Raw genomic sequence first — 24,486 nt, forward strand, 5'->3', positions numbered from 1 at the left:
CTATGCATTGTTTCCTGTTTTTATCTTTTACTTTTTTGCCTCTTATTCTATTTCTTCTTTTCTGTTCAAAATGAAAGTTGATAAACTTCAGGAAGGATAAAAAACACGATTGTCAATAAAACGAAACAAAGAGGGAAAAAGGCAAGAGGTAAAAGCAAGAAATAGAAAAAAAACAAAGAGCACTGAGCACTGATTTTGTAAATCAGGCTTAAATAATAATAAAAAAGAACACGATTTTTCAAATATAAATAAATTGTCTACAGTCTCCGTAGTTGTTAGTGCGTAAATAATGTATTTATAAGGCGATAAGATATAATTTGCAAAAATTGGATTATCAGCAAAGTTAACTACAAACATATTTCGCCTCTACAGTTCAATTATCTTCAATAAAGATGTATCGTAAAATTGATACCGGATATCCGGAAAGAATGTGACACCAGATATCTGAGAGAACAATTATCTGGTCGAATACCGAATATTTTCCAATACAATTTTTATTAAAAAGAAGGAAAGCAAGCAAAATGATAATAATTTTCTTTATCTCTTTAATATGTAAAAGAGGAAAAATGAACTGTGCAAAAAATTTAGCTAAAAAGAACAGAATTCTGTAATGCGAACTTTCAATATAAAATTTTAGCCGGATATATATATGTATATATGTCAGAGATATATATATTATCGATACTAATGATATCCAGCTATTTAACAGGATAATAAAAAAAGGGCTAGACAAGGACACTGGATACTTCCCGGATACGGTATATCTTTAATCTTTAGTAAGGAAATAAAGATTGAATTGTAATATACTTTTTTATATTTGACTTGTAGTTTGACTTCTGCATTAAAGAAATGTTTACGAATAACTTCGTTAGTAAGTATTCCAATTGTTTGCAAATTTTACGATCTTTAAACATATATATTATTTATTACACATTTTAACAATCGCAAAGACTCATTTAAACAACTTATTTATATTTGATTTATTCTTAGAATCACAAAACTATTTTTATTTTAATACGATTTTTGTTTAAAAAGACTTTTGCTATAAAAATAAAAATGATAATGTTTTATACTCCAAGAGATAATAAAATCGATGCGGACGAAGTTATTAAGAAGATTCGAAAGATGCGACCGACTTACGTCGTCATCGAAATAAGATAAAGAATCATATATATAATCAACTGAAAGCGTCATATTTATCTATCGATGATCGATAGAACGTCTCAGTAAGCGATGCACAATTTCTCAAGCACTACACCCTGGAGACATTCATCCCTCCCGATCACACGAGACCTTGACTGTCGATTTTTCTTCAAACTAAATGGGCTACGCGCGTCCTCGCCGATACTTAATTTACCGGATATGGATCGGTCTCGGAGGACTTACAGCATATCGATCACGTAATATAATGCACGATACGCCATTAATCGCCCGCACGTCGAGGCAATTTAGAGATGATATGCAACCCCACCAAAAAAAAGTGACCTTTTTTTTTTAGCGCTTATGCGTGAAAATGCCAAGTGTCGAGAGATGCGATAGCGACGGTTCCTTTTCGTTTAACAGCGTCAAACTCTGCTCGTTTATCGTTATAAGTCACGCGCGCCCTACGGCACACGTGCAGCGCGAAATTGCGTTGCAGTCGCATTGCGTGGCGCATCAGGGAACCCGCAGCCCTGTTTGCCTGCACACACGGACCGGTCGAGCTGTTGGGAATAGGTGTAGGTATATCGATTTCAGCGGGGTCGGAAGAGAGCCGGAAGATCGTCCATCCTGCACACGAGCCAGTGGCGATAGAAGCGGGACTTCCCAGGGCCGTAACGTACGGCCGGTGCTCATGGCTTATCCCTGCCGCCTGCGTACGGCCGGTGGTGGACGACCTTGACCTACGGGGTTCTTGCCGCGCCGGCGTCGCGTCCTCCTCGTCCCCTTCCTCACGTGGCCGCGTTCCGTCCTCGTCTTACCTTAGTCGCCCCTCCTCTCAACCCTCTATTCGATTTATCTCGCTCCACCTGTGATCAACGATGCATCTGATCCGATATCTCCTGCATCGCGATAGTCTAGCGACCTCGGAGATGCACTCGGTTATTGAAGTCGATGGACTGGGAAATCAGAGGTGTTGACGACGAGCTACACTCGATCGTGTGCGCACGACGTGTTGCCGAGACTACGGGGACATGTCCTCGCGGGATCCTTCGGATCTCCCGAGGGATCCAGTGGGAACAAAACCTTTTCATCGTATCGCAATGTATAAGAGATAGACAAGGTAGTTAGAAGACATAAAAGATTTCATTGTCGCACTCTTATCCTCATCCATCACCGCGCGTGTTTTCTTCTTTTTCTAATTCTTTTTCCGTGTTTTTTCCCTTCATCCTCGTCTCGGTGCACTCTCCGAACGATCCCATTCTGCGGAACCATTTGTTGCTGAACGATCTCGGCTCGTCGCGGTGAATCCCCTCTTTTCGAAATTCGCGTTGTCCTCCCACAATCCTCCCGCGTCTCTCTTCATGATTTTCTATTTTTCTTCTCAGAGTAGCGCAATCACGTTCTTCCTATATACCACCAGTTTTCTCTATTCCTACGTATTTCCTTCCCGACAATACTGATGGCGAATGTACTTCGACAGATGCATTATTCTATACCTTTATGTAACACGCTTGATCGGCTCTCTCGGGCTTTTTCTGTGACATAATAAATTACGTCTATCTATCCCGATCACAACCACCGTGTGTGTATTTTTCCAGTGTTTTATTAGCTCTTTCGTATTTTGTCCTACACGTTTCATTTCTGAATGCTTCTCTCCATTTTCACGTTAATTTCGCCGCGTTGTCAGCGGACGAGACATCGAGGAGCAACGACTAGAACAGGACAGTATTTACAGACTTTCGCAGTTACCTCTTCTCTCTCTCTCTCTCTCTCTCTCTCTCTCTCTCTCTCTCTCTCTCTCTCGATTTATCAGGATGAAGCTCTCTTGTACCGGAAGAAGATATTTTTACACTTGTGTCCCAAATTTTGAAGGTCTTCGATATGTCGTTGTGTCCTCCAAATGTCAACCTTGACAGTTTCCTCGAGTCAATCTTTCAATTTTTGACGTATCAATAACACTCTTTTGCACTCTCACTGTTTCATAGTTATTATTCATTTACTTGATTTTATCTGTATTTTTATTCACTGTATGACCTTCAATAGAAACCTTCAATAGAAACTCTTCTTTTATTCTTAAAATAATTTATAAAAAGTAAGTTTTTGACAACTTTGTATTTTTATCCTGAGTCTAGAGTATCTCACGATTCAAGGTATATCATTCTTTTCGCATTTTATTTGAAAATTTCTATTAAATATGATTTAATCCTATTTTTTCCGATTTTAGCGTTATTTTTTTTCTTGCTGTACAATTCGATCCGTTTCTTAAAACTTGAGTCACGTGCTAGATAAAATAATTACTTCTTGACAATAATGGTCAAAATTTGAATTGTATCGTTATTGTGATTTAAAATATATTTATACTATTACTAAAATTTAAACAAATATTTAATTGAAGAATGGATATATTGTACTAAAATTACAACAATTAATGGATTATTCGTATTTCCATCTGTTATGAAAGTTGCAATTAATTTAATTAGCAAAACGTAATTGGAACACAGCAGATGCTGTGATTAACAATCAATTGCAGTGGCTGCTACGAGAGAGCAACCAATAACATCGTTCGATTCGTCAACAAAAAATAAAACTAAACCCATTAGACTTTATTAAACTCATATTTCGACATATTAAAACGATTTCTGACTTTAGATTTTTAATAATGGATACACGTTAATTAAAACTATTATCTTGACATTATCTTGACATTATCTTGACATTATTATTTTTCTTTCTTAATTAACGTAAATTTTTTTTATTTTAATGTAATCATTAAGATAACTAAAAAGTTAATAGCAGTAGCGTAAAAAGTCTTACATAGCTGAAGGGAAATTAATTCGAATCTCAGCAATTTAATTAAAATCTCTGCGTGTGCATGAATAATTTGAAAGAACGAAAGAATATAGCAAGTACAAAGTGCAAAGTTTATTTGTGATCACGCGTAACCCTCATATTTGTCGCGCAGGAGAAAATTTATTAGAAAATAAAATTTACTCAACGCGACAGTTATGCATTCAGTACAATGAAATAATAAACAAGCAAAAACGGAGATAAAGAGCTTTTTTCTTTCACTCCTTAAGAGGGACGTTCGTGAAAAATTTAACCTGGCATCAAGCCACGTCCGAGCTTTCCCATCTACCGATGTCGGCTCATCAGCCCGTGCGTCCGATAAGCGTCGGCCTACCACTACTCTCACCCCCGACCGGCACAGCGAAAACAACCCCCTCTCGTCCGTCCGTTTTCCGCCGCCTGGTTTTCTACCCCTTCCCGTACTGTGGCCGCCGGACCACCACTGGCAATCCCCGCGGGGCGAAGCACACGGTCCTGCCGCACGCGCGGCCGGATCCAGTCGCACTTCGAACCCCGAGGAGATCGAGCGTGCCGACAAAGTACCGTCGTAATCCTGGACCACGTAAACGGACGCCTCGGAGGATCGTGCCGGGATCTTCTGGCATGCGATCAGGAGCATGCAGGTAGGATCCTCCCTGTCGACGGCCGACGCGTCGCGCGCCCCGTTTCCTCCAAGTGGATACCCAAACTCTCTCGCACGCGTTCGTTGATCCCTTCTCTCGATTTCATTTTGACACGATCATGATTTACGGAAAATGATTTTTGGAAGGTGGAATATAAATGTAAATGAGTTCCTCGGTCTATCGATCAAACTGGTTATTAAGCGCTATTGAAAGGAATGATCTAATTCTTTGTGTGATCGATATTTAAAATTACTTCGTGATGTTGTCACGTAATATTCTGTATGATTGGTCGATATATAAATTGTTCTCAGTGTTATTTATGCCCATTTCTATCAGTTTAGATTAACTTTCCAAGTAGAAATTGGAATAATATCATAACGACGTTATCATGACTTTATTTGTCATTTATAAATTTATTAAGTATGACATGATGTCATGATGATGTCCTATGGTATCATTTTGATTTAATTACGAGTCTGTGTTTTATCTGAATTTAACTCGGTTTTACTTTTTATTTTCTTTAAATTTTAATAATTGAAGAAAAATAAGGAATAAATTAAACCGAGAGTTGAAGTTAATCTACATTGACATAATATAGAAATGGTCCTTAAATACCGAAATTAAAATGTCAATCGGTTCTTGTTGGAGAATTCGTTCCTTATCGAAAGTCAACTATGCAAGAAGCATACAGGTGGGTCGGGGAGAATGTCCTAAGCGATTGGACCTAAATCGTAGCTATTTCAACGCAAATATTACACACAGGAAACGAATCAATACCTTGTTGCGTTAAAATAAACTGAATATATTTAAATATTTTTTTTACATATCTGTATATTTTTTGCAAATCCATTGTCTTGTACTTAAATAATTTTTTATAATTTTTATAATAACTGTGCGTTTTGCAAAATAAACTTATCTCGCTAAATTCCGTCCCTTTATCACTTCTATAAATGTTTCTGAAATGAATTTTACATTGAATTAGATTACATTGAAATGTGACTGCTACTAAAACTTGTTGAATTCAGTTTACAAGCAGCATTCTGCACTCTAAAACTAGAGGAATTCGAAAGGTTAATGTAATAAACATACGGTAGACGGTTTTATATTTTGTATGAGGAATTCTTCCTTTGATGTACCTTTTTATTTTATATTAACAGCGCTTTTATCGAGTTTTTTCATTCTTCCATTTTTAAAATTTTTTAATCAACAGACTTTGTAAAATTATAAAATATAGCAAAAATTATGAGACTAAAATAAATTATATTTATTATGTCTAATATTTCATAAAATATCTATGTTGAAGTTGGAGATTTAACTCCATTATGATAATTAAATAACTAGGCAGGCTCAATATGTCAGAGATCGCGAGATCATGAGTTCAGTTTGTTTCTCGAAACTGTTTTCATATACGATAATGTGTGCGAAAAACATCAGAAAGTTTAATGGTTCCGAACAAAAGTCTTTTCATTCAGTCAAGACAGGCAGCATGCCAGGAAAACGATCTCCGCGTCTTTTTTCTTGCCCTCATCGACCGCCGACGTGTGCCAAGGCCAAGCAAGAAGACGAGATCTTATAGTCATGGTCACGAACAAGCATATGTCTCTTTGTGCAGTCAAATGAATCGGTACTCTGGTATTATTAACAGTCACTCTTTTGTGTTTCCAATCGATTAGCTATGTAATTCATTTCTAATGACCTTTCGAACCTTAGGCGGAATCTCACAAAGGAGTATTTTACATTAAAATTGTATTAGCTTCCTCCCCACGTAGAACGTTCGATTGAATAGGCAAGGCAAAGTATGGGATCGCTTTTTAAATCTATCCACGAAAATTGACATACATATACACGAGAGATACGATATTTTTGCAAGAGTATCATAAATCATGGGAGTTACAAAATGTGGGGGAGTCCTAAAATATGGCAAATGTCATAAAATGTGGAGAAATGAAAGTTTTGGGTGGCGACGCTTCCAACAGAGTAAACTTATCGTCTCTCAATCTTAATTTCTGACAGATTGATCCTGCCTATAATCATTTATAATTATCGCAATAGAGTTAAATCTTCGATTTCAACACAAATATTTGAAAAATATTAAAAAGAATAAATATAATTTATTTTAGCTCAATAATTTTGTTATATTTTAAAGTTATATTTTATAATTTTATACGGCTTGTTGATCTTGGCAGAATCGTGTGGTTTGCCCATAGCATGGTACGATATTTTTATTCTTGCGTTTCATGACTGTTAGATTAAATAGATTCAGGGAAAATTCATTACGAGATTTGTGCAGCGGAGTTTCTCGACACAAGAGACACGACACAATTTACTTTAACTTTCTGTGAAATTGTTTGACCCAAGGAGTGACTCTTGAAGTTTAGTAACTTCTGTTTGCAAGATTTGTTTGAACGTAAAAATTTGTCAAATCTCAAGCGAGCTATGCTCATTCCGCCGGATCCGCAACGTATGCTCTCAATTGCAGACCTTTCGACTCCTCATCAATTCCGAATTAATTGAAGTCGAAAATGAAAGGAAGAGCTTCCCGAGAGACATATTCTCGTAGTTCCTCGCGCATACAATTTTTCGTGCGCTCTTTTGCGTGGTTTTCCACTGGTCAATTTGGACTGCCGCCAAGTTCGCAGCTTCCATTTGGCGGAAGTTTCGTAAGAAAAAAGATAATGGAAAAACGTTTACACATCTGACACGCAAATTGCGTTTGAGTGTGACGGATGCAAAGTAACATTTGATTATTTGTGCTGCGTTTCTCACAGCCTGAATCGATCACGATTGTAGCGAGCGATGCGACGCAAATTCTGGGAGGCTCTCTCGAAAAAAAGAAGAATAAAACAAATATTGTGATATTTTTTCTGAGTTAACTGAGTTAATCGAGTTAACTCTTTTTATTGCTTGGCAGATGACCTCTATCCAAAAGAAATCATTTGCGACGAGCTTTTATTACGGCAAAAATGGATTCGTATTTTAAAAACAATTTTTACATTGATTTAAACATCGTGCATTTCCTTCTCTATGACTTTTAGTGTAATTCGAAATCATTTCGCAAAACTGTAAAAAAAAATGTGTAATGGGTTTTGCTTGTCAGTGCAAACATTAAGTAGATAATGACGTGGAATAGAAGAGACAAGAGGAGAAAATACAAAGACATCGGATGGACATACGACACGCTTTCAATATTTTCATTCCATTTGCGACTGTTTTTTTTTCTTTTCTCGCCTGTCATGGAGCAATCATTATGAGCTTCGTGTTTCGATTTCTCGATATAAATTTCGGGTACGACCCTTCGTCATATCGCCACATACTTCCTGTTCGCACGTTATCGATCTGTTTTGTATTTTTCTTTAGTCGACCCTTGGCTTTACCCTCGAAGAATTTGAATCAGTCCTTTTGTGGCATAATAGAAAAAATACTCGAAATATAAAGGAGATGGTGGAATTATATGGTCCTTGTAGATATAATGGTTCCTATTCTTAATATCTCCGCTATTAGATAACGAATTTTCATAATTATTTATGGACTGTAATCAAATATTATGTGTGTTCTCTTAAACAAAATAAATTTTTTAATTTATTTTTATTTTTATTCACATTATCATCTCTGCTTTTTAATATTACGCAGTATCGCCACAGTTCTATAAATAATTTAATTTAATTTAGTTTAATTTCATTTCATTTCATTTCATTTCATTTAATTTAATGTGTACTCATGAAATTACATTGAATGCGAAAGCATGTGAATACACAAATGGTGAGGCACCGGCCACCAGTAAAGCTGCTGTTATATATAAATCTACCAGAATAATTTTATGTAATAATTGACTAACAATGGGACAATGCGTTACTAATATAATAATTATACTAATTGACTGACAATGAGACAATACATTACTAATATAATAATAATAATAGTTAAATTACGTTGAAAGAAAATTGATAATATCTTAAGTAATAAATATTTCATAACTTTGAGTCTAGAATCGATTGAACAACACTTTGACTAATATACTCGTTAAGCTTTAATTTTAAATCTCGATTATTAATAAAGTTATTGTATAAAATATAAATGGAGGGACCGTAATATACCTTCTCTTTTACTATTCTTTATAGTAAAAATATTTTGCAGAAAACGATTATATATAGAATTAGAAAGAGGCAGATTCAGATTTTGGAATATCCTACGCGTTTTTTCAGCCGCACTTCCTCGCGCTCGCGTTTTATCGATTTTCGCGTTGCTTCTGCGGCCTGTCGCCTTTTTCTCGACGCTTTTTTGTACACCGAAGCGACCTTTGCAAGCTCGCCGCACCGGAAACCAGCGAGCCGTTTATCCCCCGATTGCGCCTTGTAGATGGACGCGCGCCAGCCTGCGTGAATGCGATTCTCGCGCGGCGAGACGTGCGAGACATTTTGAACTTTAAACCATGTATTATTATCCATCGTTGTCCGCACACAACACGTCGTCGCAGGTTTAATAAAAATCAAGATCGCTCGATCGACGGAGAGAGAGCCCTTGCGACGAATATGCTCCGGCGCGAAAAGGCCGAAGGTGAGACACGAGTAAGGGTAGGAATAATAACTCATTGAGAAATTATGAAGATGACAATTTAAATTGCGCTTTACATTTTATTTTGGCTGATAATGATAACGCAGACTTTTCAATTCTGATTCATAATCAATAAAACCAGTAAAACTGTATTCACGTTAAATTGGACGATGAAATCGGATCGGTATCATTCAGCAGTTGAAACTATTTTCATGGTTCGTGATTTAAAAACATGTATCATTTCTGTTTCTTCCGTTTGCACAATAATGTTATTCGAGATCCAAGTTTCATCCAGGTTGTATCAATAAAAGAATTATGTTAACAAAATATAATTATAGAGATAAAAGCTTGAATTTCGAAAAAATAAAGAATCTGATTCTTCAATAGTCGCATAATATCATCGGAGAAATCTATATTCTCATCCAATATATGCATCTTTTGATAACATCGACTTATTTTAAAACAATAATAGTTTATTTTAAAAACAAAAAACTTTTTCCTTTTCCTAAAAAAACGACGTAAAGAATTCGCTTTGTTCATATAAATGAATATACCTTACAAAAGTATACTTGATGCTACTGTCTTTTGATATATTGAGGAAAAGTTTTTGTCATTTATAATTATAACCGCTTGATAAAATATTTTTATTGTTATTACTGCTAAATGTTAGTAATAATAATTATATTTATATTATTCTATATATAAAAAGGAATATACAGTTATCCCAGAGAGATAGAGAGAGAAAGAGAGAAAACGACTTAATAATAATTATAATAATTATTATATTTATATAGTTCTATGAGGTAAACCAAATAGTGTATCAATTAGTGGACATGACCCAATTATTGAACGAAATGATAAAAATTTTAAATACAATATTAAGCTTTGATGTGCACGATTCTCAATAAATTCACACAAGTGAAAAATGCTATATTTGATTAAGACAATTCTTTGTGCCTAATAATATTTCTTATAAATTTATACAATTTCCAGTTCAAACAAACTGTGCGTCGATTATTTGAAACACAATCCTAAATCGAAACTGGAGTGGTAATATCACAAGCAATTTAATATTATTGACAAGCAATTTTTATTCTTGATGATAAGTAAGCATCTTATAAATAAACACCTTATAGAAAGCTGTTAATAATTACATTTAAATAAATTATATCCTATATAATTACATTCTAAATACATATACATTCGTTGTTTACGAATTTATTTACAATCATACATTTTATTAAAAGCTTAATATTAACAATTTTTGTCATTTTGTTCAATAATTAGGTCATGTCCACTAATGTGTACATTTACTTTATATACCAAAAAATATACATGATTGTTCCAAATAATAACTGTAAGCGTACAATAATAATTAAAAATGTTTTACAATGCAATTATAATTATAAAGATCAAACAATTTTTCTCTTAGTGTAAGATTTTTAACAATTTATTAACGTGACATGTTAAATACGATTTCATAAAAACATATTAATAATTAATAACAAAGATAAAAGGGCTCGAGGCAATAAGCGCTGTTTCAAGGTGCACAAATTATTCAAGAATATCTCTCAATATTCAAATTAAATTTATTGAAGAAACCATAGAACAAACATAATCGTTAAAACGATAATAAATTCGTACATTTGGCGTGAGAGAATGTATTCTCGACAAAGAACTTAATTTGGTTTCCTCTTGGAGACTATAAAGAATAGATTTACGTTTTCAATTTTGCATGCGTAAACAACGAGCAATATTAATTATAATTTCTTTGCATATATTTTTCGCTGAAGAAGATTAGAAAACTAATCGAAACGTACGAATTTATTATCATGTTAACAATTATGTTTTTTCTACGGTCTCTTCAATAAATTTAATTTGAATATTGAGAGATTTTTTAACAATTTGCGCACCTTGAACAGCGCTTATTCTCTTGAGCCTTTTTATCTCTGTTGTTACTTTTATAAGTTAGAGAATCGTAACATTCAAATTTTTATTAATTTTTATTAATAATTAATTTGATAAAAGTGATGATATTTTTCAAAATTCATCAAGCTCTTAACTATAATTAGTCAGATGTATATATTATGAAAATTAATGTAATCATATCTCTGATATGACCTCAAAGATATTTTGTGGAATTACGACTGAACGATAAGCAAGATATTAAGCAATGTGCACGATATTTCGTGACGAATGTTCTCAGAATAGCGTATCGCGCGGAAGTTTCAATTTATCACAATTTTGCAATAACAATCCGTGAAAATCTCTGCTCTGTTGTACGGTGACATAAACTGAGAATTGATGTTTCCATCGCGTCAGGTGCATCAAGGTATTCTTCCATCTTGATAAACAAGTCATACACGCGAGAGAGATTCTCTGTTACTTTTATTACTCTTTTTAAAACGTCATTAGGATAGAAGTAAAGCTCGCGGTAGCGAAATAACTGAGTATCGCATCGATTAATCTGCTCTTGAAACGCGACCATGGCTAAAAATATTTCTTTTCAATATTTCACATGCTAATAACCAGCCGTGAAGGACCGGCCTTTTATGTGGCGCGAACGCAGAAAATGTTTGTTTCGTGCTACGGCGACATTATGAAGTTTCTAGCGGCGATATTTATTATCGAGAGTCATCGAGCAGTTAAAAGTCGCAAGGCGTTCTCGCGTTCTCGTGTCGCGCGATACGCGAGCCTCATAATATTTCAAAGTCAATACAGTTCCAAGTGCATGCCGCAAACAATAAAATTAAACTCTTGTTTCCCTTTTATTATTTATATTCAAGGTATTCTAATGAGCATTTTCAAAGTGCATTTTATTCCGACACGTCTCGCAACAAGTTTGAAGAACCTTTATGAACAACGGAAAAAAAGATAAGATTTCTTCCAAAAACAAAAATGACGTGTAAAAGTTACCGGCCAAATGGATTTTTCATGTCTTCTTTTAAAAACAAAGATAATTTTTTGTTAGTATTATATGGGTTTAATTTTTATTAGTATTATATTGTATAAATATGTTTTATTTCTTATATAATTTTCTTTAAGTGATATACACAGCTAGCATGCCTATTAAGTAATGAGGCAAACTCTCCAATCTGTTACCACTGATCACGCTTGTCCTTGGTCTTTTCTCTACTCTAATTCTAATTAGCACTCTGTGTTGTTTCAGTTAGAGAAGCAGCTTAAAATATTAAGACGTGTTTGTGTTGCTTGTAACAAAAATGGAACCGTATATCATACGATGTTTTTTTTGTAAAATTTTGTAACAATATTATGGCAAAAAAGATTTGTTGAAGCTTTGCGTTGCAAACACAAAAAAGGTAGTATATTATTGTACGATCACGAGATTACGTGATTCCATTTTTATTACACAAGCAACATAGGAAGTTATTAACACTTTACTTCTTTCGTGCCTGACTTCTTTTTAGGAATAATTAGCATCTAATAATAATAATTATGAATCTGTAGTCAAAATGGCGTATTTAATACGATGGACCAATATATAAGTCTTCTTGGATTTGAATGAAATTAGTGAAAAAATTTGCTATCTGAATTTTTGTGGAAGATATATTTATTTTTCACTTTTATCCTATTTTTATATTCGACGAGGTATGCAGGCAAAGAAGTGACACTCAAAAGAATGTTGATTTTTTTGTAAATAGTTCTATTCTTTATCCTTTTTCATCTTCATAAAATAAGCTAGAAAGAAATCGTTGTCTTTATTTTTGTGGAATGTATCTCCATCCCACTTGCAAGCGAAAAGGTAATTTTTTTCTACTTCAGACTGAAGCAACGCAGTTCGAGTTGGAATATGGAAAGGTTCAAAGTCAAACAACTGGCAGCAGCATTGCTAACATAAGAGAAAAAAATGAGTTTTATTATTTAACGAGCACACTGTGTACAATATACAAACTAGGGAAAATTACTTTACTTTAGAAAAAAAGACGTGAAAAATCTGTTTGATCGGAGACTTTTATACGCTACTGTTAGAATTTATGATAAAATTGTAAAATTATTAAGTCGTTCAGCAGAAGCCACTGAGAGAGCTGGGTTTGTGCCTCAATACGGGGATATCAACGAATTGCTCAACGAACAACATTGTCATCGCCGAGGTCTGCAACGAAACGCGCGGGGCACTTCCGCTTCTTCAGGTATGGCCCAGCGACTCGCCCAGAGCCGATACCGACGAACAGGCCCCAGCTTTTGTGTTCCCAGACATACAGGAAAGTGTCAACGACAGCGGCATCGAATCCATTCAGGTGACTCTTACGTGATGTTATTTTTTTCTATTAAATCTGTAAATTCTCTCTCTCTCTCTCTCTCTCTCTCTCTCTCTCTCTCTCTCTCTCTTTCTCTCTTACTCCCTCATAAATCAATACTCTTCAATTGTGCTTGCGTGAATTAAATAAACATGTGTTCTCAAAGCATTTTTATGCCGTAAATTTTATTGCATTGTTAAATTCATAATGTGAAATCGTATCCAATTTGAGTTATCTTTTATCATTTCTATATAACTCGCCACTACTCCTACTCAATATGTTGTTAATTTAAGACGTCCGTTAGAGAATGAAATCTATTTTTAAAATCTTACACTTTTTTCTTGAGTAAGGTTTATTATAATTTATTATATTTCTTCCCTTAAAATACTGTCTCAGCGCCACTATAACGGGTCTCTTTTCCGACTTATAAAAGATGAATGATTAAAACAATGAAGTTAAATAATTTAATTTAAAAACTGTATTAAATTTGACCTGTATTAAATTTCACAGGACTTTACACTAATATAGAAAATTGATATATAGTTCTCGGTGTATAATTAGTGCAGAGTCCTTTATTATTTATTAACAATAAATGTATACATTAATATAAATGCTGTTTACTTCAAAATTAAGCAATTTAACAAAAATGAGTTGATTAAACCAGTGTTGTTTTTTTGTTTAATCACATTTTTTTAATGAAAATAATATTTTTAAAAATTACAACACACTTGAAAGTTAAAAATAACAAAATGTTATTTAACTCAAGGAATTAACTTAAAGTTGATCCTTTAACATTTAACAATGTGAGGACGGACGTTTTGAAGTATTCAAAATTCTTTTCGCGTAGAACAAACGTTGAACATTTTGTTAAAAACTTTTTGCACGAATTAATTCCTGCTAATTTGTCATAACGAGAAAAAATTCCTTAATTTTTTGTGAAATGCGTTAAAGGCATCGCCGTCGCCATGCGGTGCTACCTGCAACAGTCCGGCGATGACACCGCAACAATCGCGTCGTGCCAGCCTGCTACATCCGGATCACGCGCGACTGCAGCTGCATTATCTTCATCACAACCACCATAACGTGGGAGTGAAAAGTCCGTCATCGCCGGACAAAACATCTTTGGACGAGGACCACGAGGATCGACCTGCGCCGCCAAGTCCCTCCAGTTCGACCACCAGCAGTTTGCGATCAATGCCAAGCTCGGCGATCGTGTCGATGCACTCGCAAGACAGGAGACGTAGTAGCAGGTAATTGACTTGATATGTTTAGACCGCACTCTATCCGATATCTTTAGCCAATGAACAGATCTTGTTCTTTATTTTTATTCTTTTATTTTAATTTACTTGAATTCTCTTCTATAATGACCATAAAATGAATAAAAGATATAACAAACATATTGGTACAGTTTTGACTATCTTACGATACATATTACATTATTACGATAAACAAAGGGTGATAACTTTCCCTAATGTTGTATTCATAGACTGAAAGAAAAAATGCAATTATCGTATCGTTTAACCATAATTTTTAATTAGAAGACATCGGATTTTTATGCAGATATTTATATTATAATTTATAATCATTTTTATGCTAACTCTATATATATATATTTTTTTAGAACTATAATATAAATATAATTATTAATATTATAGCTGTAACAACTATAAACATTTTAATCACAATTATTGTACTAAGTTAACTAAGTAATTATAAATACTACCACATACACAGATCATTTTAGCTATATAATAGCAACATTTTTCAACAGAATGCTCTATGTTGTGTCAGCTAATAATTTTCTCTTAAGTGTAATAAATGAGCAAAATTAATCCATATTGTCGGATCTCGGAGTAGTGACTATAAGTTTGATAAATATTATTGCAAAAAATATTATATTCTTCTCATTTTTTTGTGTGGGGTGAAGTATCTATTTTCTGACCTTATCCTTGGCCGCGTATATGCGCATTTCAAGCAAGGTTCTCTCAGAGATCCAAATGGCAGGAATAATCTATTGTATACGCGTTCGACGTCGGACTCGGTCTTGACTCGTGTCAACGAAGTGTGAACGACCTTGACACAATGCAAATATACGAAAGGTACGTCACGACGTATCAACGTTACGGTTGTATATGTATGTGCGCGCGCGTGTATATGTAGGTACCGGTAGAATTATTCGCCACTTGTACGGGTTCTTGCCACAAACACTAAGTGGTTCTTTCTATGAGGACCTCGAGAAAATCGCTTTTCTCCCCCAATCTTGAGATCAACCGCGCCCCAATTTTGTTCTTTTTTTGCTCATAGCAATTTTACAATCTCACAAGCGAGCGCGCAGAACCTTCTACGAGGCCAAGACATTGGATCGTCTTGATAGAAGTCCACTTTCCTTTGTTTGCGAACAATTCCCATCGTAAGTTCTTATTTCATAGCAAGAACTTATGCTGGGAGTCGTACCAAAGGTTTCGTTAAAATCGTGAGAGAGATTCCAAAATGTCTGTCAAAAAATTTGACAATTTATATGATTTAATCTATAATTGAAATAAATAATTAAAGCAGATAATATACTAGTTATATAATAATTACAGAAGTAATGTGTATATAAAATAATATGAAGATTTTTAAGATGTAAGAAAAGAAGGTTGAAGAATTCATTTATTTTTAAAAATAAATGAAGAATAATATAAGGACTTATAAAAGTACAGCGCCGTAAGTGTAGTGTAGTGTACATTATTGATAAAATATATTTAAATTTACATTACACATTAATAATTCGTAAAACGTTGATTCGTACGTTTCGAGCTATTCCCAGCAAAGAAAAAATTTGGTTATGTCCTCTTAGGAACATTGAGATGGAGTCGCTCTTAGATTGTCAGAGGAGCTGTAAAAGTTGTATTGTTCTATTTTGGTGGAATAAAAGAATGCCTAAATGAAAGCGTATATAGACATTGTCCTGGAAATACCAATTGTGTCAGACCTTATTGTAACAATAATACTTAATTATTATAAGAATAAATATATCTAAGTCGCAATTAAAGATCAAAATTAAAATAAAATGATTTAATAATATTTTATAACTGCAGACTTTTCAATTTGGTTTCTTACGTGCGATTATTTTTTAATTGATAACCTTCATTTTTAATTTTCACAAGAAAGCAGCACTATATAAGTATTGTTCTATTTTTTTATATTGTTATTTCTATGCTTGCTTTAGTACTTGTTCTACCAGACTCCAAATACTAAAAGTAACTGTTAGATAATTATTATTACATAATTAATGATTATTACATATATTCGCAAATAAAAACTTACCTATAATAAATCTTATTCGTACTTGATTGCTGGAATATTGTAATGTACCTGTCTTTTTCTTCGATTTTCAAGCATTATATAATACTTTTTAATTATTATTTTTTAATATTGAAAACATTGTTAATTAGTTCACAAAAGTTTATTTTTCTCTACTGTTAAATCTCTATATTAAATCTAACATTTTTGAATTTTGTGAATTTCTAATATATATATATGTCTATTATAAATTTGAATTTAGTGAATCCAAAATCTCTTATAACAAATCTTTAGAAAACTTGTTCATTTTAAAATGATATTACGTAACAGAAAGATGAAAAAGACGATGAGAAACTACTATATATAGTGTTATGAAATAGTGTTAGGAAATAGTGTCATGTTTTGAGACGAGAAACTATAATAAATCTTACTTAAAGGAAAGCTGTAAGATTTGAAAAATTGACTCATCTATTCTCTAAAGATTAATTATATTGGTATCATACTCCTGACATGATTGATATTTGGAGACAATGTCTATATACCGCCATCTCGGCGCTTCCGACCAAGCTGATATAATACAACTTTTAATTCTGATAATTTAAGAGAGAGACTCCATTTTACTTTTTCCTAATAGCGGTCATATTTTTTTTCACTGAAAATGATTCGAAGTATGAACGTTTTAGAAGGTTGAAAACTTTCTCAAGTTTTTTTAAGCACATGACCACCTTACAAAGCGACAAGAAAATTTCCCATTTTATCCAGCTCATAATTTTCTATAAAAATGAAAATCAAACTCACAGAAATTCAAATGACATAGTATTCTTCTGAAAATAGAGATTTTATACTTTATAATCCAATTTTTTAATTTTTTTTTAATTGAAATTTGTTCACTTTTAACGAAGCTACAGTTGTTTAAATTTTGAAGTTTGTAGCGCTACAAATTTTTGCTCTAATAATTAAAAAAAAACACTTTATTAATGTTTTGTTGCAATACTTTATTAATCATTAATTTGCATGCTATACTCTCTCACACTATTCTTAATTTATTACTTTTTCAAGCATGCTTTATACTTTTATTGAACTTTTAAAGATGATACATCACACAAGAATAGGTATATTATTTCAAATAATATAATATAGACAAATAGTATAATAATTATTAACTAAATAAGTTTTATTAACAATATACAAATAATATACAGTAATAACATACAATAATTAACTAAAATAGTTAGAACAAATGATAATTAGCGCGTGGCGTGTAAAATAATTAAAAGATTCCATGGTTTTTTTTTCACCAGCAGATACAGCATGTTCGATGCTCTGGATTTGGAGTATGCTTTATTGAGAGCCGCAGCCCGCGGTTCCGTGGGTCCGTACTCCCTGTCGGAATCCCTCCACAAGTTGACCTTCACCCAAAGTCTGGCCTTTCCTGCTCTAGCTCGCGGACTTGCCGCCAAGCAGAGCGTACCGAGCGGGAGGTCTCAGCAGCCAACAGAGAGCGGGCTGAACGCCTTCGCCAAAGTAGTGACCGCGATGGTGCTGATGCTAGTGAGCGTGCTGGTTTTCGGTGTGGTCTACAAGTTCGCTAAGACGTGAGGCTGGCTGCTGGCACCTGGTCGATATCCTGAATCGATGCAGGATGGCAATCGTCTGGGTGCCGGCGACTTCTTTAGCGATGTCTGATGAGGCCTGAGAAAGGGTCTAAATCTCAACCCGCCCCGTACAAGAAGAATTGACAAGCGACGAAGGAGACATAGGACATTGCGTGATACAGTCCATGTCTAAGATGACGTTTCAACTAAACATTCGTTGGTCCTTCGAGATTGATGTGTGAATGGAAAATGAATGGGACGACTGCGATACATGACTCAATTTAGAATAATCTGTCAGGTTGTAATAAGATTTTATACGATATCTTATTGTCTTTGGGTGCGGTCTCATTATAAATGCTTTGAAACGTTTGATTGACCAATCAAAAGAGGGAATTTCATTAATTGACTAATCAAAGAATTCTTCAAAGCATTTGTAATATCAAGTTGATCGTACTCTTTGTCATCATGTAATCATATGTGTATTTACGTACTTAACATAAAGTTTCAGCGAAGATGACGCTATCATAAGAAGAAATACAAGATTAGTAATGAAAGGCATATTATAACGTTATCGATTTGACAATCCGTCAAATTGAAACAAGAAATATGTGAATCAAATTATATACATATACATATATACATATAATAATTACATATTGCGAATATGCATAAATAATATGATGTCGATGAAAAGTTTCGAGATATGAAAAACATCTAAAATGAGAAAATCTAAGAAGAATTACAGAATGCATATTTCCAAGAATATTTAGCCGGTTTATTTCTTGAAAAATAGTTGTACGTAGGAATCAACAAAGAAGGTTTTACATACCGACGAGCGTACTCGATCCGAAGTAACGAATACAAACTTGTGCTCTAAGCTGCGGTATTATCAAAGAAAATATTTCCGCCTTGCTTTCCACAGTACTTCAAGAGCCGCGGGAAACTCATTAAAATGTTCTTCAGCGAGTTTTACCGCGCCGGTTGATAGGCAATAACTGGGACGGGTCTCGGTCAATATAAGTCGGATTACAGTTGTACGACGGAGGAGAGGACAATTGTGGGTCGAGTCATTCATTGAACTGTCTATTCCGCGTGGTAACGTTTCAAATGGAGCGCGCTTTATGTAATCGAGCGAACGCTAAAAACTTTAATCGTAGTTTTAATCCTCCAAAGTTGGCGGTTGGAGTTATTCAATTATAAATTTCTTTGTCAAAAATGTCAAACAATTCAATTTTCTTTATGCATCTACAAATTTGAATTATTTTTATTAAAATATATTTATTATAGCATTCATTTCTTTTTATACGAATTATGTCATTTTGTTGATTGAAAGTAATTTTTAGTGCCTTTTAACTCTCCGTCTGCAATCTGGGCATTTTTTGGTACAAGAAAATTTCATTCTCAAATTTCATCCTTATTTTTGCTCAAATTTCAATGTTATTAAATAAACATTTAATATTTAAGTTAAAAAACTATTTGGTGATGTAATAGAGATGTTGATAAATAATTCTAAAGTAATTCTAATTTATATAAGTAATTTTAAATTGTTAAAAGCAATTAATAATTTAAGTAAGCAATCTAAATTTTTCCATATTTTTTGAAAGATTATATAGAACAGTAAAAAAAATGAATTGAACAAAGAAAATCCAGATTGCAGATGGAGAAAATAAAAAAATAATTGTAGACAACTTGATGATAAAATAACATAAATTAATTCTCTTAGAAACCTCAATAACTGTACAAATTTTGGCGTCAGCTCTAGAGACTTAATCGCAATTTAAATGCAGATTCTTGTTCAGTTTCAAAGTGAAAGTCAAGATCAAACGATCGCAAGTGAAACGATAGCCGTATTTATGGATTATTTCTTCGAATTTTTGAAACAACAGAATCTTCCTTAGATAATTCTTAGCACATTTTTTTTTCTTTATACGTCGAACGTTCGCTCTAGACAGATCTACATAAGTACATTATATTATCTGAAAGAAAAGATTGAGATGCGCGAACATAATTTGTTTAGAACACGGAATAATCTTTTGACTCACGCTAGAATTTTTTTAATCGTTTAATTAATTGTTATCTTATTAATATATCAAAATTTTCTAGCTAATATCTACGTTGCTTTGCAGTGCCTTGTCCGCGCGCAGAGTTGCCATCTCACACGGACGCCGCATGCGAAGGCATAATTTCGCGAATTTTTTGGAAACCTCTAACAACTGTCCAAGTGCTTTACACAAAACTTCTATCCGTGACAATCGGCCGGGAAGCGCTCGTTCCCGGCAAATTAAATTATAATGTTAAAATGCGACTCGGTGGTACTTTGACTTCCGGCCGGAAATGACGAGCACACCGCGATAAACTAAGCAGCTTCCGACGATGCAAAATTAATTCGAAGGCAGCTTATCGTCTATGCTTCGTCTGAAACACGTCGAGGCTTGAAATCGAATCGAAATCCGATGCGACATTGAATAGTTTTCATGCCAGTCGATCAACGTTAAGGCTATCGTGTATTTTTATAAAAATGATATTGATCGTTACGTCAGTAAGTAAAAATAACCTCGACTCGCTTGTTATATACCTTCTCATTAAAGAATATTCTAAAGGGTACAATTTATTTTTGCTAGATTTTAAAGTCGATTTCGATTCCGTTTCCAGCATGCGAAAGCTCAAACAGACATCTTTGAGCTTGTTTCGTACAGCCTAGAGAGAGTCGTTTGTTTTATATATAATAAAATATAATAAATATATAAATACATATATACACACAATTATATATATTGTATATATTTATGATCGTTACAGAGGCGTATCTTCTTTACTTTGATGTTGTGCTCTGTACGAAGCAACGAAATTTCTAAAAATAATCCAAGACGCGTCACGATATATAGCGGAACTACCGCTCTCTACTTTTTTTAACTATCGCATTGTACGTTATATACATATATGTAACGCTAACGTGTTGCACTACGATATGTGTAAGGAAAAAATATTCTTTACTCTTCCCTTGTATACGCGATGACTCAAAACGAATCTCGCGGTAATGTTTTTCATGCTCATTAAACAAAAGCAAAATTAGAAAGCCTTCACATCACGTTTTATTTTACAATTCTACAAGACGTTATGCTGTTTTGAAACCTGCTAATAAAGAAATCGTGTTTCTCTCGCACCAGAATTTATATCGACTGTGAAAATTTGATTTCAATTCTTTTAATCTGCTATGTGTCTCAAAGTATTGCGACAGGATATAAGAATTCTAAAACAGCACATTTTTTAATGCGAAGAGAAGATAAATATGAAGAGAAGATAAATAAGTTGCTTTCCTTTTTTTTATTAAAAATTTCCGCGCGTTTCTTTTGTATAGAATTTATGTCCATTTTAAAATTTTATGTCTATTTTTTAAATCTGCGATACTTGAGTTTCTGACACAATATGAGAAATTCTAAAACACATGTTTTAAATACTATTTGAAGAGAAGATAAATACAGCCATTCCTCTTGTATTGGAATTTATATCCTCGATTGTGAAATTTTGATTTATTTTATTTTTTTAATCTTCAATGACTCATAGTTTTACAATACAACATGAAAAACATTTTTTTTAAACAGCATTTTTTAATTCCACTTGAAAAGAATGTGAAAAACATTTTTTTCAAACAATTGCGTTTCTTTTGTACTAGAATGTATATACACTGTGAAATTTCAGTTTTATCTTTTTAATCTGCGTAATTTCAAAGTTTCACATAATGTAAGAATTTTAAAACAGCACATTTTCAAATACCATTTAAAGAAGAGATAAATAGAACTATTTTTTTTCCCGGGAAATAACCGCCTTTCTCTTGTACCAGAATTTATATTCACCATAAAATTTTTTTCTATTTTTTAAATTCGTGTCTCAAGTTTTGCGATACTATATGAGAATTCTAACACGTTTTCAAATGCTTATATTTGAAGAGCAGATAAATAGACCGGTTTTTTTAGCTGCGTATTTGGCATATATGGGAAACAAGCATGGGCCATATTTATCATGAGGGAAAAAAATATAGAAAAAGAGAAGCGAGAATGTGAAAAGCGCAGCTGGAAAAAAACTGACCTAAATTATAGTTTTTTTTTTCCATTGTAACGATATCATCGACTTCGTGCAACGATAATAAAATTAAACGTGGAAAATTGGAATATTTCAATTTCATGAAGTTTATCTTTTTTGTGTGTCTAGATAAATACCGTAATTAAGGAATGATTGAGAGGAGGATTAAATCAGAAATGTAAAGTGTGCAGAATGTGGAACAAACGTTCGCATAGAGTTTTGCGTAGAATGACATTCGCAGATTTTTGAATAGCGGTATATGTTTCCGTACTTATGTAATACTTACTGTTTTGTTCAGAGATCCTCTCACATCTCTTGTTCCAGCATCGGCCGATATATGAACCGCGAGAATGGGTCGATTCGATATAAAATTGTTGCGCGTTGAATTTAATCGTGCCAATATGTATTCATGATCGTACCAAAACGTTTCCTGATTCTAACCGTCTACGCTAAATATATACTGCTTGTAAACGTTGTAACTACTTCCTTTCGATCGTCCCATTTCGCGGTAAATTACTTTCCTTTCTTCCAGCGAATGAAAGAGGAGAAAATAAAAGAGCTACAAAATTATCAGCTGACAGCTACTACTTTAATTTTACCTTTGTTCTTGCAATTCAATTTTTTTTAAACTTGGCGTAACATTAATAATTTTATAATTACAAGCAAATGGAAATTACAGGAATTCGTTTTTAAGCTTCAAAACTATAGGCAATCAAACCATGTTCTTTCATTAATTTCATGTTATTCTCTTGCATAAAATTCATAAAGTCCTAATTCAAAATTTATTTATAAAAATAATGTCGTTTTTAATAACACTTGCTATTCCTGTTATTTTTAATTGATTTAATCCTAGACATTTAATAGATAGATTTGATTTCGAACCAATTGCGAAAGAGTTGAATTGAAAGATGACAAAGTTCTGCTCTAAGATGCCAAAAAATTTCAAACTTGTTCATATATTTTATATATAACAAATGAAAAAAAATATTTGTGATTGTTACTTTATTTCTGGAAATAAAAAATAATAATAATAATAAAATAGATCTTAATGTGGGAGAACAATAATAATTAAAGATACTAAGGGCAAATAAGAGTCAATGCACTGAAGCTGGTACACAATTAAATAAAATTTTGTACTGTAGAAATTCACATTAAAAAAATAGAAAAATTATAAATTACATAATTAATTTAATTTTTTTGCGCTATTTTTGTAGTTTTATTATCAAGATCTTGTCTTAGTCGTATTTTGTCCTTTTTAACATTAAAATAAATGTCTAGGCATCTCGAAACAGGCGTAAGTTTTAAGAGCCATCAACTAAGAATTCTTAGATTCCGTATGCGAATAATAAAAATGAAAAATAAATAATGATCTTTCTTGATGAATAAATCTTGAAGATGACGCGAATATGTTCTGTTTGGAAAAAGAAAATAATATCATATTTTCTCGTAGGCAAAGACGCCATTTATTATTTCGCTGACGCAGGAGTGGGGTTTCTCGCGTAGTTTTACATGTCGGATTTTCGCGTGCAGCTGCGCGTGCCGCGCTAGAAAGTCGAAAGTTTTACAAGTTTTTCTTCTCGTTCGTTCCGAACTTACTCCGTCACATTTAAAGTGCTAACATATCAACAGTGATATATTCCTTACATGACTATTACATGATTACACGCGGAATGTGTTTGCGAGTCCTACATCATCCGCAAAAAAAATAAACAGAAATTAAAAGAAATTAATAGAAATTCAATCTGCAAGAATCTCTTCTGGAATTTTTGATATCAGAGATTAAAAGCTTTTAAATATCTTTCATTTTTCATAAAACAACAATATTTTTTCTAACAAAGAAATAAAGGAAAATAAAAGATATTTTTATAAAGTCCTCCAATCTCAAGGCTTAATAATTAAAAAGTTACAAAGTGAGTTTCTATTAATTTCTCTTAATTAATCAACTCTTTATAGATTTACGTTACACGTCGATCCATCCACATTCCCTGCCTATCAACCCATGGAAATATAGCATATGTACGCGAAAGAATCCATTTATTGCTATCTTACAAGATATCTCTTCAATCTACGTACGTGTGTGTACAATAACGTGTCAATCGATGC

The 24,486-nt window shown here is 33.3% G+C and overlaps 2 protein-coding genes across 4 annotated transcripts; one reads left to right on the forward strand and one right to left on the reverse strand.

The window, feature by feature from the left end:
• Positions 1–743: 743 nt before the first annotated feature.
• On the reverse strand, positions 744–8,897 carry LOC147910890 (uncharacterized). 3 transcript variants are annotated; one of them, XM_087403252.1, is made up of 2 exons: positions 4,280–8,897; positions 744–3,215 (listed from the first exon to the last, which is right to left on the reverse strand). In XM_087403252.1, exons 1-2 carry the CDS (start codon positions 4,607–4,609, stop codon positions 3,180–3,182), a joined length of 366 nt encoding a protein of 121 aa, XP_087259378.1. In that variant the 5' UTR covers positions 4,610–8,897; the 3' UTR covers positions 744–3,179. The 3 variants fall into 3 exon arrangements, with proteins under 3 accessions (XP_087259378.1, XP_087259371.1, XP_087259363.1); XM_087403245.1 differs by having other exon boundaries at positions 744–3,190; positions 4,245–8,897; XM_087403237.1 differs by having other exon boundaries at positions 4,245–8,897.
• On the forward strand, positions 4,488–22,953 carry LOC105143826 (uncharacterized). Its single transcript, XM_011052333.2, has 4 exons — positions 4,488–4,613; positions 13,193–13,423; positions 14,375–14,673; positions 18,010–22,953. The coding sequence occupies exons 1-4, from the start codon at positions 4,608–4,610 to the stop codon at positions 18,305–18,307; spliced, it is 834 nt and encodes a 277-aa protein (XP_011050635.1). The 5' UTR covers positions 4,488–4,607; the 3' UTR covers positions 18,308–22,953.
• Positions 22,954–24,486: the final 1,533 nt, after the last annotated feature.

Source organism: Acromyrmex echinatior, chromosome 1 (assembly GCF_024713525.1).
Source record: "Acromyrmex echinatior isolate Ae372 chromosome 1, ASM2471352v2, whole genome shotgun sequence".
NCBI lineage: Eukaryota > Metazoa > Arthropoda > Insecta > Hymenoptera > Formicidae > Acromyrmex > Acromyrmex echinatior.

Bases quoted from the DNA above. Each gene is read 5' to 3' on its own strand.
- LOC105143826 (XM_011052333.2), top strand. The intron at 13,424-14,374 runs GTGACTCTTACG...AATGCGTTAAAG, and splicing joins GCGGCATCGAATCCATTCAG to GCATCGCCGTCGCCATGCGG. The intron at 14,674-18,009 runs GTAATTGACTTG...TTTTTTCACCAG, and splicing joins GACAGGAGACGTAGTAGCAG to CAGATACAGCATGTTCGATG.
- LOC147910890 (XM_087403237.1), bottom strand. From the start codon at position 4,609: ATGCTCCTGATCGCATGCCAGAAGATCCCGGCACGATCCTCCGAGGCG. The intron at 3,216-4,244 runs GTTAAATTTTTC...AATTATTTTAAG, and splicing joins CGGACGTGGCTTGATGCCAG to AATAAAAGAAGAGTTTCTAT.